The sequence below is a fragment of the Monodon monoceros genome, unplaced genomic scaffold (assembly GCF_005190385.1).
Source record: "Monodon monoceros isolate NGI ecotype Baffin Bay Population unplaced genomic scaffold, NGI_Narwhal_1 Super_Scaffold_2, whole genome shotgun sequence".
Taxonomy (NCBI): Eukaryota; Metazoa; Chordata; class Mammalia; order Artiodactyla; family Monodontidae; genus Monodon; species Monodon monoceros.
The window spans coordinates 29574803-29591413 of record NW_021703776.1 but is presented as its reverse complement, the minus strand read 5'-3'; the positions used below and the strand labels follow the sequence as shown (position 1 = coordinate 29591413).

At 41.6% G+C, this 16611-nt stretch overlaps 1 protein-coding gene across 19 annotated transcripts in view; it reads left to right on the top strand.

Annotated features, from left to right (window-relative positions):
- The window catches only part of LOC114901987 (multidrug resistance protein 1), a 205695-nt gene that overhangs the window by 10585 nt on the left and 178499 nt on the right, over nt 1–16611 (top strand). For all 19 annotated transcript variants that reach the window (XR_003795334.1, XR_003795335.1, XR_003795336.1 and 16 more), the window contains exon 4: nt 3521–3692. Coding sequence is in view for 15 of the 19 variants with exons in the window: in XM_029234278.1 (XP_029090111.1) it covers nt 3521–3692 (172 nt within the window). In the remaining 4 variants the exon portion in view is untranslated. The remainder of the gene's footprint in view (nt 1–3520; nt 3693–16611) is intronic.

The following is a 16611-nucleotide window of genomic DNA, read 5'->3' as shown; positions in this document are numbered from 1 at the left end:
TTTTAACTGGAATTAGAGATTTCATGATGTTTTGTAAGTAACTACCTCTGTTTATATCTCTTAAAAATTTTACTGCCAAACATTTTGCTCTAAAACATAATACAATGATCATATTTAACAAAATGAACAGTAATTCTGTAATACTATCTAATAGTCAGTTATATTCACGTTTTTCCAGTTAGCTCCCCCAAATGTCTCTTACAGTTGATTTGTTCAAAACAGGATCCAGTCAGTGATGATATTTGAATACTGTGTCTCTCCTGAATCTAGGTAGAACCCTTTTCTCCTTTTTTTGGGCTGCACTGCACTGCTTGTGGAATTCTAGTTCCCCGACCAGGGATCTAATCTGGGCCCTTGGCACTGAGAGCGTGGAGTCCTAACCACTGGACTTCCAGGGAATTCCAAACTTTTATCCTCTTTTTAAATGACATTGACCTGTGAAACAAGAGTACCGATAGTCCTATAGAATGCTTCACTTTCTGGACGATTTTTATTACTTCCTTATGGTGTCATTTAACTTGTTATTCCATGCCTTGTATTTCTTTTTTTTTTTTTTTTTTTGCGGTACGCGGGCCTCTCACTGTTGTGGCCCCTCCTGCTGCGGAGCACAGGCTTCAGACACGCAGGCTCAGCGGCCATGGCTCACGGGGCCCAGCCGCTCTGCGGCATGTGGGATCTTCCCGGACCGGGGCACGAGCCCATGTCCCCTGCATCGGCAGGCGGACTCTCAACCGCTGCGCCACCAGGGAAGCCCCTCCAAATTGTTCTTAATTCCACTCATTATTTCTTGCTAGATGATCTTGTCCACGCCCATGACTTCTGCTACATACGCTAGTGTCACAAAAGTACTCCTCAAACTGAATTTTCTCCTCGTATTCCCTGGATGGGCATGAAACAGGACCAAATGAGATTTCTCTGCCCCTTCTCTGTCCCCTTCCCCCCATATCTTTGCCTATTCTGGTTTGCCTTGTCTCAGTGAAGGGTACTTCTTGGTCAGTTAGCTTCTTCCTGCTGCTTCTACACCTCACACCCCAAGCCTGGGAGACCCCAGTCTTCTCTGGGCACGCTGTGATCGTTCTTGCCTCAACTTAGCGTCCTTTCTGGTTGGAATGCCTTCCTCCTTGCTTTTAAGCCCTTGCTAAACTGTTAAAGCTGGGAGGAAGCATCACCTCTATGAAGCTTTTCTACAAAGGAGGCAATGACCCATTCGCTCAGTTTTGTATCTGCTCTACACTGTATACCATGCTGTCAAGGCATGCAGAATGTATATTGAATATACTTTTTTTGCTTTGCCTCCATCCTTTAAACACTCTGGAAGCAGGAGTTGTAACTTTGATATTTATTTCTGGCTTTTTTCAGTCATTGAGTAGGCATTTAGTAAATATTTATATTCATGGCCTGCTTGCTTTTATTATAATAGCCAGTGTTAGTTTTCGAGGTAAAATGTCCTTGGGGTTGGTGATGAGGGGAAATCCTTGTGTATCAACCATCTTCTCTTCCTCTACTGAGGAATTTGATACTTTGTCCATTTTATAGTCTCTGATAGAAGATACTAGATACTAAATGGTTTCTGCTCATCTCTAACTCCTTTTTTTTTTTCCTTAGGTGGATGAATGCTTAGTTAAGACAAAGTAAATAGTGGCAAAATTTAGCCTGTGTTTCAGTGAAATACGAAAAAAAGGCAAAACGTGTTCTCCCTTAAAGGTTTTAATTTGTAAATAGGATGTTTTTAGATTATGGAAAATGCGTCATTAATTTAAGCTCATTTGATTACAAATCCTTCTTTCTTTCCTTCCTTCCTTCCTCCCGCCCCTCCCCCCCACTCCTCCCTTCCTTCCCTCTCCTCTTTCTTTCAATTTGCCTGCAGTTAAAGAGATTATGCACATCTGTACTGGTCTCTGGGAAGCACGCATCTAACTCATTCCTTTCCTTTTCCTTCTTACTATAGAGACCTAATTACATTAACATCATTTCACATTTGTGCTAATGCTGTTAGGCAGCAGATCTTTGACCCAAGCCACTTTTTTAAAGCCACAACACATGTTTCCTCAATGGTGATTTTTCTGGGTTGAAAAATCTTGAGCTGAAAAGTCGCTTCCATTCTTGGAAATCAGAGTCACAAATGCTGTCTTTCTGTTATGGTGTCATTATAGATTTTTGTAATTTCCCAGAATGTCCTATGCTTCTCATGAAACCCGCATATGTAAGAGAAGAAGGCAGATGAAATCTGGTATGTTCAAGGTGGTATGGCTGTAAATTGGTGCAGCCACTGTGGAAAACAGTATGGAGGTTCTTCGAAAAACTACAAATAGAACCACTATATGATTCAGTAATTCCACTATTAGGTATAGATCCAAAGAAAAGAAAAACACTTATTTGAAAAGATATATGCATCCCAGTATTCTTAATAACATTATTTACAATTGCCAAGATATGGAAGCAAACTAAGTGTCCGTCAACAGATGGATGGATAAAGATGTGGCACACACACACACACACACACACACACACACAGTGGAATACTACTCAGTCAAAAAAAAGAATGAAGTTCTGCCATTTGCAACAACATGGATGGATCTAGAGTGTATTATGCTTAGTGAAATAAGTCAGACCTGAGAAAGACAGATACTGGATGTTATCACTTACATGTGGACTCTAAAAAATACAACAAATAAATATAACAAACCAGAAACCAACTCACAGATATAGAAATCAAACTGGTGTTATCAGTGGGGAGAGGGAAGGTAGGAGGGACGAGATAGGGGTAGGGGATTAAAGAGGTACAAACTACTGTGTATAAAATAAGTAAGCTACAAGGTACAACACAGGGAATATAGCCAATATTTTATAATAAGTTTAAATAGAGTATAATCCATAAAGTTGTTGAATTACTGTTGCACACCTGAAACTAATATATTGTAAATCAACTAAACTTCAATTTAAAAAAAGAAGACAGAGTCCAATATAAAGAAGAAGGTCAGAACTCAAAAAAAGAAACAAATGCCTATTTCTTTTCTTTTCTTTTTTTAAATTACCTCAATACATTTATTTTTATTTATTTATCTATTTATTTTTTATTTTTGGCTGCATTGGGTCTTCATTGCTGTGCGTGGGCTTTTCTCTAGTTGCGGCGAGCGGCGGCTACTCTTTGTTGCAGTGCATAGGCTTCTCATTGCAGTGGCTTCTCTTGTTGCAGAGCATGGGCTCTAGGCGTGTGGGCTTCAGTAGTTGTGGCACGCAGGCTCAGTAGTTGTGGCGCACAGGCTTAGTCGCTCCATGGCATGTGGGATCGTCCCGGACCAGGGCTTGAACCCGTGTCCCCTGCATTGGCAGGCGGATTCTTAACCACTGTGCCACCAGGGAAGTCCCAAATGCCTATTTCTAATTAGGTTATCAGACCAAGGTGGTTGCAGTAGTAGTCTGAGAACTGTTTAGATTTCAGATATATTTGGAAAGTAGAGCTAACCATCCATGAAATTGTGCTAATTGTTCCTCTTCTCTGTGTTTTCTCATTTTTTAGTTTCGCTATTCGAATTGGCTTGATAAGTTGTATATGGTGTTGGGGACTGTGGCCGCCATCATCCACGGAACCGGACTCCCCCTCATGATGCTGGTTTTTGGAGACATGACGGATAGCTTTGCAAATGCAGGAAATTTAGGAAACCTAACTATTTCAGAATTAACTAATGGAAGTAAGTATTGTTTGCTGTACTGATTTTGTTGGAATCTTTGCAGAAAAATCATTCGCTCAGAATGAAGTTTGTGGAGCCCTTACTAAGTATGCACTAGTGTGTTTAGTGCTGTGGAGGGGTCTGAGCTATAGTTCATATTTGTAATGAATCCCAGAAGATAATATTCACAAGCCTTAGAGTATACAGTGGAAGTGCTGGTAGAGATAGGTAGAAAAAGGGAGAGCTCTGTGAAGTCAGAAATATCCCAGGCAGTTTCAGGAAGAGGTATAGGAGCCTAATCTGGACTTTGAATGATAACTAGGAATCAGTTGCGAGATTCTCTGACATATTAGACGTGGGTATAAGAGACAGGAGTTTAAGATGATTCAATAGTTTTTAGCTGGATAAACTGGATGCACTTACCATCAGTTGAGATGAGGAAAATGGAGGGGAGAGTATTTTGGCAGTAAACACCAGAAATTTAATTTTGGACATTGCCACAGGTTAGGCTCTTTGTTTTTTTCAAAACCATTTATTTATTTGGTTGCACCAGGTCTTAGTTGTAGCTTGTGGACTCCTTAGTTGTGGCTTACAAGCTCCTTAGTTGTGGCATGTGAACTCTTAGTTGCGGCGTGCATGTGGGATCTAGTTCCCTTACCAGGGATCGAATCCAGGCCCCCTGCCTTGGGAGCTTGGAGTGTTACCCACTGCGCCACTGGGGAAGTCCCAGGTTAGACTCCTTGGAAACATGAAAATGGAGAAATGGGGACAAGAGAAGTTGTGTGTGTGTGTGTGTGTTTTAGGATGAGAGAAATAACAGCTTGTTTGTATGCTAATGGAAATGATCCAAAAGAGAGGAGAAAGTGATGCTCTGCGAGAAAGGAAAGAAATTTGTTTGAGTGATATCCTTGAGAAAGGATGGAATCTTATGCTCAAGATGGAATACTTGCTTGAGGTAGGAGCACAAATAGTTCACCCACAATAACGGGTGGGAAGAGAGAGTATTTGAGTGTCAATGCCCAAAGGGGAGTAGACGAGGACATGAGAATTTGTGGAACTTTTCTTCTGATAACTTCAACTTTTTCAGTCAAATAAAAAGTAAGACATTTGGCTGAAAAAGAAAGGAGATCGAAAACAAGTTTATGGGAATTCCCTGGCAGTCCAGTGGTTGGGACTCTGCGCTCTCACTGCTGAGGGCCTGGGTTTGATTCCTGGCTGGGGAACTAAAATTCCATAAGCCTTGTGGCATGGCCAAAAGAAAAAACAAGTTTCTTAGGAGAGTGAGAAAGTGAATGGACTAGGGTGTCACACACACACACTTTCACACTCTCGAACTTGATTGAGGAGGGACTGGTTGATAGCTGTGAGCTCCCAAGTCACCTTTGGTTAAGCATACCCGAAGACTTACAGCCTGTTGTGCAGTCAAGGGGTAGAAACCTTGATAAGGCCTGTTTGAGAACACACGGGAGAATAAAGTGATGTAGCTTTTGCATAAGTCTCTGATGAATACTATGAATCCTTTCCCCCAGAATATATGCATGCTAATTGGGGGTATTTATGGATCCTCTGATACCTGCCTGTGGATCCGGGGAGCTCTTTTTTGTGATTCTGAAGAGCACATTGTTTACCCTGAGGCGGGACTGCTTCAGGTCTGTGAAGACAGGTAATGAATTGGGCCAGAAAATTTTATAGTATGTTTGAGCTCAGTAAAATTCTTACACATTTATTATGCCCCTTCATGGCATTCAAAGGGACCTGGCAAAAGATGTTGTTCTACGTTTGGACTGGCACCTTTCTTTCATACCGTTCACCAAAAGGAAGCACTTGGTACTCTCTGAGTTCATTGGTTCCCAGGCATGCTATAATTTAGCAATACTCTTTGGAGTTGGTTCTCTCACTACTTTTCAGGGCTCTGTGGCAGCTCAGCTGACTTTATATGTACATCTGTGCCCATTCTTATCCTACCCACTTTTTATGAAATCCAGACACACACATTGATCTAACTGTGGGAGGTGTTCTACTTATTATGCTGTGCACCTGCATGCATTCCATGGAGGGCCAGCTGCTGAACTCAGCTGTGTTTATCAGGAAATATTGGGCTATTAACACAACTGTTGAAAATTGGCCCAGTCTGGGAAGAGTAGACTATTACATGGCTGCCTGAAGCTAGCAGAGCTGAACTTGGATGGGCCACAGTAGACTCACTTGTGCTATGTGGATTGGTCTTCTTCAAAATTTATTTTCTATTTTTTAATTTAAATTTTTTTTTTTGCCGTATACGGGTCTCTCACTGTTGTGGCCTCTCCCGTTGCGGAGCACAGGCTCCGGACGCGCAGGCTCAGCGGCCATGGCTCACGGGCCCAGCCGCTCCGTGGCATGTGGGATCTTCCCGGACCGGGGCATGAACCCGTGTCCCCTGCATCGGCAGGCGGACTCTCAACCACTGCACCACCAGAGAAATATAAATTTTTTTTTATACAATGTTTCATGGTTACTTTCTATTTCCAGTTATTACAAAATACTGGCTATATTCCCCGTGTTGTACAATACATCCCTGACCCTGTCTTACACCCAGTAGTTTGTATCTCCCACTCCTCCACCCCTATATTGCTCCCACACACACTGGTAACCACTAGTTAGTACTCTGTATCTGTGAGTCTGCTTCTCTTTTATTATATTTACTAGTTTGTTGTGTTTTTATTTATTTATTTGATTTATTTTTGGCTGCGTTGGGTCTTCGTTGCTGTGCGCGGGCTTTCTCTAGTTGTGGCTAGCGGGGGGCTACTCTTCATTGCAGTGCGCAGGCTTCTCGTTGTGGTGGCTTCTCTTGTTGTGGAGCATGGGCTCTAGGTGCTCGGGCTTCACTAGTTGCAGCATGCAGGCTCAGTAGTTGTGGCTCGCGGGCTCTAGAGCGCAGGCTCAGTAGTCATGGCGCACAGGCTTAGTCGCTCTGTGGCATGTGGGATCTTCCCAGACTAGGGCTCGAACCCGTGTCTCCTGCATCGGCAGGTGGATTCTTAACCACTGCGCCATCAGGGAAGCCCTGTTGTGTTTTTTAGGTTCCACATATAAGTGATAATATCATACAATATTTGTCTTTCTTTGTCTGACATTTCACTTATTGTAATGCCCTCCAAGTCCATGCATGTTGCTGCCAGTGCCAAGTTTGTTCTTTTCTGTGGCTGAGTAGTATTCTATTATATATATGTACCACATCTTCTTTGTTTATCTGTCAGTGGGCACTTAGGTTGCTTCCATATCTTGGCAGTTGCAAATAATGCTGCTGTGAACGTTGGGGTGCATGTTTGACTAGTCTTTTTTTAAAAAAAAAAACCAAGTGCGTTAACATATACATACATTATATCTCCATCACCGAGATGTTAATTGGCCTTTACTCTCATAAGGAAATAATTGATCTCTTTAAGTAGAAGTACTGACGATTACTATGTCTTGGTGTTTGTTACCTGGTCCACCTTTAGACATGTGAGATGGGCAGTAACCTGTCTTAGTTACCCAACAGCATACATAAGTTCTCAGAACGGTCCAGCTGTGGAGACTAGCTCCTCCTAGGCCTCTGCATTAGCTCGTAAGCTGGTGGTTTGGACTGCATCTTCATAGATGTCCGGATCATAGGGTTTCCAATGAGGGTAGTAGTTGACGTTGCATTTCTTGCCAATCCTTCCCATTCAGCTCCCTCTTCCAATCTTGGGAAAATTTAGAGAACTATTTGGAAGTTTTGTCTCTGTCTGTGTCACCTTCTTGAGAGGCACTGTATTCAATGGTTAAAGTGCAGGCTCTGGAGTTGGACTGCCTGTGACTGAAACCCCACCTTTGCCCCACTTTTTAGTTAGGTTTGGGGAATTTTTTCATACTTTAATTTCTCAACTTAAAAAAAAGGTTGGATAACAATAGAACCTACTTCATAGAATGGTTGTGAAAATTCAGTGGATTCCTTATTTAAGGCTCATGGAAGAGAATTTAGTCATAAAAACGTACTCAATGTTAATTATTGTTATTATTATCAACAGGAAACTCATACTTCCATGTTCCTCACAAATGAACCTTTGTAACCTGCAGTGATGATATGGTTCCTTGTCTCATTTCATCTTTATAGAGCTCTATGATACTACCTCAGTTTTTATATTTGTTGAAAGGCATACTGCAAATCACTCAGTACCTGTTATAGATGTGAATTACCCCTTTCAGCAGCATTTCCTTAGTAACTGTGGACAGCTAGGCAGGCCTATCACGGAAGGCAAAGGTCCTCAAACTATGGCCCGTGGGCAATATCTGGCCTCTTGCCTCTTTTTATGCCACTTGTGAGCTTAGAATGATTTTTACGTTTTTAAATCACTGGGGAAAATTAAAAGAAGAATATTTTTGTGACACATAAAAATGATATGAAGTTGAAATTTCAGTATCTATACATAAAGTTTTAATGGAACACAGCCATGCCCATTCATTTGAGTATTATCTGTGGCTACTTTCACAACACAGTGGTGCAGTAGAGTTGTTGTGACAGAGACCATATGGTCCACAAAGCCTAAAGTATTATCTGATCCTTTACAGAAAAGGATTGCCAATCTCTGAGGCAGGGTATTGAGTAGGGGGTTATTATGTTTGATCAGTCCACCAGTGAATATGTATTAAAGCATTCTGTGAGCCAGCCATAGTATGTGTCCTAAGTATTCATTCCCATCCCCCAAGAAATTTAGCATAATGGGCCGAATGGACAAGGGAGCCAACAAATGCAGTTGGATATGATTAGTGCTATGATACAGAGATACACAAACTACTTGGGAAGGAGAGGATGGGTGTCTGGCTCCGTCTAGGAATCATGGCAGGCTTCCAAGAGGAGGTGATAACCAAGTTTGGTCAGATGGTACCTCTCTCATGCACAAAATAGACATGTTCTATGTGACAAGTAAAACCATTTAAAAACAAATATTAAATTAAAAAATACAGTTAATACCCTTCTCTCACCACCATTCCTGATTGCCACTCCCCTGTATATCCTTCTGTGTCTTTTCAAGGCTCCATGCTATCTCTGTTGTAATTTTTACCCTAGAACACTCAGTATCTTGTCATAAATGTGTTTGTAGATTCAGACTTCCAAATGTCCTGAAAGCTGCCTAGGTGAGGGGAGTGGATAGCAAAGGTTTTGATGCTGGTCCTGGAGCCGAGGGCAAATGAGCTCTCTGATGCTTCTGGTGGGAGGGCCAGCCTACTGGGGCCTCAGACACTCTCAGACCTTTCTTCTTGCCATTCCCTGGGTAGAACCTTATGACCTCTCTGTGGGGGTAGGCTAGGTACCAGAGCCTCCTTGTTGGACAGGAAGTATTCCTTGCTTCAGGAGACTTAGATTTGCTAAGGCTCCTGAAAGCCTCAGAGTTTTACACTAAACATAGGATTTAACTAGACAGTTTGAAAAACTTTTTGAGCAAGCAGATCCTTTTTTTTTTTTTTTTTTGCGGTACGCGGGCCTCTCACTGTGTGGCCTCTCCCGTTGCGGAGCGCAGGCTCAGCGGCCATGGCTCACGGGCCCAGCCGCTCTGCGGCATGTGGGATCTTCCGGGACCGGGGCACGAACCCGTGTCCCCTGCATCGGCAGGCGGACTCTCAACCACTGCGCCACCAGGGAAGCCCCAGGCAGATCCTTTTATGCTGCTGTAATAGACCCCTCAAAGGCTTTCTCTTCTCCCAATGCCTTTCTCTGTTTATCAGACAGTGGCCTTCATTCTGTTCTTTTTGTTGTGGATCTGATTTCCTGACATCCTACTCCCTTATATCTCTATCTTGTTAGGTTTTTGCCTTTGCCTTAAAATCTCTGATGACTTGGGCCTTGCAAAGTCATCTGTGTGAACAGAACTTAACCACTGCTGAAATTCTGTAGTATTCTGTGAATTCTCATCTTCCTCATGAGACTATTCACTGCCTGCACATGAGCCTGGATAAAGGTGCTTGTGATTTTAGACACGTTGTGTTAAAGGTGACAAGTTGCGTACAAGTGTAAATGATATCCAGGCAGTTTAAGAAATGAGACTGAATCTTGGCATAAAGAATTGGACTAGAGATTTGACAACATTTGAGTTGAAGGAATGATAAATCTCCTGGGATAGGATATGTGGAAAAGTAAAAGGAATGGGGAGTTCTAAGCCTTGAGGAAGACTCAATTATTAGCAGTAACTAAAGCCAATTTTTATTGAGCACTTAATACGTGCTGGGCACTGTTCTTAGTGCTTTACATATATTAACTCCTTTATTTCTTTCATGGACGTGAGGTTGATACTATTATTATCTATACGTTACAGATGAGGAAACCAGGGCCCAGAGGGTTGAGTATATGTAAGTTGCCTGAGGTCATAGAGTTAGTAATTAGTTAGTATTTGAACCCATGCAGACCAGTCCCAAGTCCATGCACTGAAGGAGACAGAGGGACACCCAGAAAGGAAGACAGTGAGGATTATGTGTTAATCGAGAAATGAAAGTACGTGAGGGAGATCTGCCGTGTCTCATTGTGGGTAACACCCAGAAGTACTCTTCACATAAACTCTTCATTATTTATTGTCTCTAATGGTTCAGTCGATGGTACATCCACATGAATGGCTTCTCTCTTTCTCCATAACTATATCATGGTTGGTTTTGTTTAATCTCCTACCAGATTGTGGGCTGAGGAATGGAACAAATGAGATACTCAAATTCTAGTACAAGTTAATAATTCAGAGAAAAAGGGGAAATGTGGAAATATATTTATAACTTACATTTATCATTTACCATTTCTACTCTCACTTCTCTGAAACTCATATGAGGAACATGGAAATTTTGTAAAATGCCAGTTCTCAAAAATAATATCTATTTTTTGCTGTTTAAACTATGAGCATACAAATCATATGCAGATCTTGAATGTGTGTTTCAAGACTTTGGTGTTGTAAACAGAAAACATTGCCATCTCTGTCCTCAAGGCTAGCATTATGAGGATTCTCCAGACTAGAATGTTAGTTAATACTTCAGTTCTAAGTACTTCATAAAAATTTCTGTGATGGATGTTTTCTTTTCATTTGCTCAAGGCCTTCCTCTGCTGCTAACCATTTCATGGGAAAAATTCTGAGAGATAAACTTCTGGAAAATTGAATACCAAATAATGACAGAATATTTAGAAGCATATTGTTTTGTGTGCTAGCTTATTATTTATTTATTTATTTATTTTAAAAATTATTTATTTATTTCTTCGGCTGTACCAGGTCTTAGTTGTGGCACGTGGGATCTTTGTTGCTACGTGCGGGATCTTTAGTTGCCGCACGTGGGGTCTTTAGTTGTGGTGTGCAGGATCTTTTAGTTGTGACATGCAGGCTCTTAGTTGCGGCATGCATGTGGAATTTAGTTCCCTGGCCAGGGATTGAACCCAGGCCCCCTGCATTGGGAGCGTGGAGTCTTAACCATCAGGGAAGTCCCAGTGTGGTAGTTTATTTTTAAGTTTGAGTTAAAACTTAAAATATGACTAGTTTTTCTGGAGTAGTAGTAGTAGTGTAGTATGGTCAGATTTTTTTGTTTTTTTTGGTTAGTATTGGGGAAATGTTTCTTCGAGCCAAAAAGTAGATAAGTTAGAATGTAATCTCTACAATATATTATAAAAGTCAGCCAAAAAAAAAAATGAAGATAGACAACATGTGACCCATTATAGGTGCTTAAGAAGTGGGATGAATAAATGAAAGACGGAATCACAGAATTTTGTAGGTGAAAAAGAGCCTAGAAAATTATCTGGCCCAAACCCATAATTTGATAAATGTGGAAACCAATGCTCAGGAAGTTGAGACAAAGTGACCAGAATGGAATTGCTTCTTAGTGGACAGAGCTGAGTTCCTGGGTCAGGAATCCTGCCTTTTATTCTGGTATTTTTCCCACTCTACTTGTGGTTTCAAACTCTGCCTAAAATTGAAGCAAACGCTAGTACTTTTCACTTGGTCTTTTCTCTCCCTAAGGTGCCATCCTGTAGACTTACGTATTGGTATATCAGGCAGGTCAGCCCCAAGGCACAGCTCTTCAGGCCAGTGTGAAAGCTGCACACGTGAGGTGACTGTGGCTCCCAGAGTCACCTCTGTCACGTGCAGTCAGCTCAGCCACACTGTCAGGCAAGTGTCAGAGGGATTGATCTAGGCAGAAGGTCCAAATTCCTCTTGCTTGTGTTTTTTTTTTTTTTAATTGGAGTATAATTGCTTTACTATGTTGTGTTCGTTTCTGCTGTACGGTGCCGTGAATCAGCTCTATGTATACATACAGCCCCTCCCTCTTGCATCTCCCTCCCATCCCACCCACCTAGGTCGTCACAGAGCACGGAGCTGAGTTTCCTGTGCTTTATAGCATGTTCCTGCTAGCTATCTATTTTACATATGATAGTGTATATATGTCAGTCCTAATCCTCTTGCTTGTGTTTGATGGAGTTTCCTGCACAAGACTGGGAAAACTGGAATCCTAGCATTCTTGAGCTAGAATGGACCTTGAAGACCATTGAAAGCAGTGGTTTACTAACGTCTTTAATCAGGGAGTCCCTGGGTGTAAATTACATCTGTCATGGATGCTTGCCAGGTAAAACAGCAAGGCTGCGGCATGCGGGATCTTTTAGTTGCAGCATGCAGACTTCTTAGTTGCGGCATGTGAACTCTTAGTTGCGGCATGCATGAGGGATCTAGTTCCCCTACCAGGGATCGAACCTGGGCCCCTTGCATTGGGAGCGTGGAGTCTTACCCACTGGACCACCAGGGAAGTCCCTTACTTGGTTTTAGAAAAGGCTTTCCTTACCCCAGGTAGTAGGGTAGTGGTCTGTTGTATCTCTGTTTAATTCTACAATATGTGAGACGCATATACAAAATAAGAGAATGGTTGGTTGGAATATTTTCGTAAATGGTCTGCATGTGTGGTAGCTCTGTGAAACCTTTGTACATCTTTGGGACAAGCTTGCGTACAGCAGGTAGAGCAGGGTGTGCACCGAGAGTACAAAGATAAATGTACCCTCCTGTTCTCTAGGAGGTCACACCAATGGGAATGGAAGGAGGAGATGGCTATAAACCATGGTATGTCTATTCTAGTGTTGATTTAGTAAATTGAATCGTGTGTCAGTTACTATGGAATCCTGTCAGTCACCCTCTTTGGGGGTAAGCCACTTGGAAGGAGGTCATATTGAGCTCATTCATGGAGGAGAGGTCTTTTCCAGGAACGAGATCGTGGTGAAAGGGTAGAGAGAGGGGAACGAATAAAGGCTTGGAGGAGGAAAGCTGTCATCACTTCTCTACTGCCTCTCGTCTTAGTATGTGAAAAGTAGTTTTTAGTCTAAAAGGGCGGAGCTTAGTCTCATGAAATTTAAGCAAAATATTTTGTCGTGCCCAGTTTCCTCTCTAGTCCCCAAGGGCAAAGACTTCAGGAACACAACAGTCAAGCAGAGACTTGGGCACTGTTTTCTTTTATGCTGCAGCTTCCCCGACCCCGACCCCGACCCCGAGATGGTGACTGTGCAGTGCCCTGGCTACTGTGATGAGGTGAAAGGTGTGGGGTTAAAAGTCATCTGGAAAGTCATTGTGTGACTTATTGTGGTAAGATTACAAAGGGACCAATAGGACATGTGATGGATCCTGGACTTTATCCTTATGCAGTGGACTGTCATTGAAGGTTATTAACAGAAGCAACATAATTATATTCTTGTTCCCAAAGATAAAATCTGGTGGCAATATAAAGATCTGATTGGAGTAGAAAGACCAGTTAGGAGGCTCTTGTTAGAGCAGAGGTAAGAGATGACGGAGACCTGAACCAGAGCACTAGCCATGAGGACGCAGAGCATTTTAGTGGCTTTAGGACAGATGCAGGAGTCACTGAAGCTGCAGAAGTGGTCGAGGTTATCCTGGGATTGAGCATAAAATTCTGGGGAACACCAGTATGGAGAGAGGAGGGAGAGCATGAGGAACCGGTGAATGAGACCGAGAGAGGGATCAGAGTGGCGGGAGAACCAGGAGAATGAGGTTCTGGTATGTGGGCCTCTCACTGTTGTGGCCTCTCCCGTTGTGGAGCACAGGCTCCGGACACGCAGTCTCAGCGGCCATGGCTCACGGGCCCAGCTGCTCCGCGGCATGTGGAATCCTCCCGGACCGGGGCACAAACCCGCGTCCCCTGCATCGGCAGGCGGACTCTCAACCGCTGCACCACCAGGGAAGCCCCAACCAAGTATTTTATTAAAATAAAAGCTACACTGAAATGTTTGCCTTTTCTTGTTGGGGGAGTGGGGATAAATTAGGAGGTTGGGATTAACATACACGCACTACTATACATAAAATAGATAACCAACAAGGACCTACTGTATAGCACAGGGAACTCTTCTCAATATTCTGTAATAACCAATATGGGGAAAAGAATCTAAAAAAAGTACATATATATATATATATATATATATATATATATATGAATCACTGTGCTGTATACCTGAAACTAATACAACATTGTAAATCAACTATAATTAAAAAAAAGATTTGGTTTTAGGATAAAAAAAATTTGGCTTTTCTCTACTGATTATTTGGCTGATATTGTTATACAGCCCAGAGAGCTTCTGGATTTTCTCGCTGAAAAATAATAATAATTTTTGGATACTTTGCCAATATTCTTCTTTATAATGGTTGGTCTGGGCAGTAGCCCTTTGAGATCCATACAGGTAAAAAGTTATTGGGCTATATGATCTCTAAAGTCATTTTAGCCTGAAAGTTTTGGTTTTCTGAAAAAAAAAAAAATGCCTCAGGATAAGAATTTTACGAGAAGCTCATAGAGGAAAGAAAAATCTCTGGGCCAGAGAGCTCTTAATTAATAAAAGTTGATTGGAGGAAAAGAAAAGTTGATTGGAGGGAGTCTAAAGAACATATCTTTATTTCATTCTTTGGTGAGTAGAGATCATCTCTGTCAGAGGACTTGAATGCTCCATTTTTTAATTTACTGGTGCACTTTGACACCACCGAAGCACAAATAAAAGGTACTTGGTGCAAGAGTTGGTTTCTGATGACTGAAATTATATATATATATATATATATATATATATATATACACACACACACACACACACTGAGAGAGAGAGAGAGAATATTGTACACATAAACATAAAGGACTCAGTTTTGACCTTGAACATAATTTTTACTTTCTGAGCTGAATAAATGTGATGGTAGACCTAGAAGCCACCATTGCCAAAGAATGTCTGTCCAAATTCTCTTGGTCCCTTACCTCTAGAATTGAGAAAACTGGTAGTAGCAATGAGTAGAAAACACATATTTAGTTAGACTTGAAAATTTGTCTTGATTTGGTTGTGATACACACTATTGACATTTCCTGCCTAGGTCATCTGCAATGAGAGATCTTCTGAGACTGATGTGGAGAAAAATCCTCACCCAGCTATCAATATTTAATATTCTGTTTTATCTTTGAAAATATGGAGCAGAAGCAATATCATAACTGATTAGAAATTTATCTGTACACTTATTCCAGTTGACATAAAGTGGAAGCTGTCGAGTTTCTCTGCTGCATGTTTTGCTACATCTCTGCATCTCTGTATGACTTCCTACTTTCTCTCTTACTCCTAAATGTAGCCTTCCGTGGGGTGCTGTGCTTGGTTGTCATTTCCTCCCTACCTGCCATCCTGTCCTCACAGGTGAGAAGAGATGGCTTTTTTCTTTCTTGAATTTAGCTGTGACCTCTAAGATGTGAGACTCCTACATCTTAAGACCTAACTCTGTCTAGAACTGGAGGGCCACAGTTTGAATACTTACTGGACATCTTCAGTAGAATGTCCCAGGTACCACAGAATAAAGATCTTCAGAACGGAACTAATAATCTGCTCACATCTGCCCAGATCTCATCTTTTTGCTGACTTCTTGTGTCCCACCATGGCATCACCCTTGTCCTGATGCTTAAACTCAAGGTCTTGGTCTTTTTTTTCAATTGTTACTCTTGCTACTTCTGTTCCATCGGTTGCTAGAGCCTGTAACTTCTCACTCTCTAAATCTTATGGGTACTTTCCTTCTTTCCTATTCTCATTTCCACCCTCTTTCCTTACTTAATTGCAGTTGCTCCATCTGTCAGTCTCCCCTGTTCCAGTTAAACTTACACATTTCTGGTAGCTAAGTCATCCTAGACCAAACCTCTACTCTTGTCCTTTTCTGCTCAAAACCAGGGAATGCTTACTAGTTTTTGTACACCATACCTGTGGGGCCTAGATTATCTTTCAACCATATATCCACCTCCTTCCATCCACACAACACACCCACACCCCTGCCAAAGCGGCTTATTCATTCTTCAAACATGTGCTGAACTTTTGTCTATGTTGTTCCCTTTGCCAGAAAAACTTTTCTTCCTCTTTCCTGCACCTGTCAAAATCACACTCATCTGACCCAGGCTGTCTCACGTTACACTGTAACTGTTGAAATAACTACAAGATTTATAGTGTGCCTCCCTATTGATCCAGCCATCTTGATTATGAAAACTTACCCTGCAAAAATATTCACCGTATTTAATATATATGTACAGGTTTAATGCAGCATTGCTTGTAAAAGTAAGCTATTGGAAGCAACTGAAATAGATGCAACTTAGAAAAAATAAAGATATACATATATACACACATACTGACATGGAAAATCGGCCAGAGTGTGGACTGTGATTCTGCCTTTTAAAATAAGCATGTATGTGTATATGTGTATGTGTATACTTGCATACAGAAAAGAAAATCTGAAAAAAATTCACCCCAGAATAATGAACAGTGGCTAGTGCGTGCGTGTGTGTGTGTGTGTGTGTATTTAGGCGGGGGTGTTAAAGTTTTAATGTACCTTGTCCCAAAACGTTAACATTTGCTAATAATGCATGATGAGCTGACTGGTATTTATGACATTTTTCTTTGTATTTTCCCTCTCTATATATATTTTAG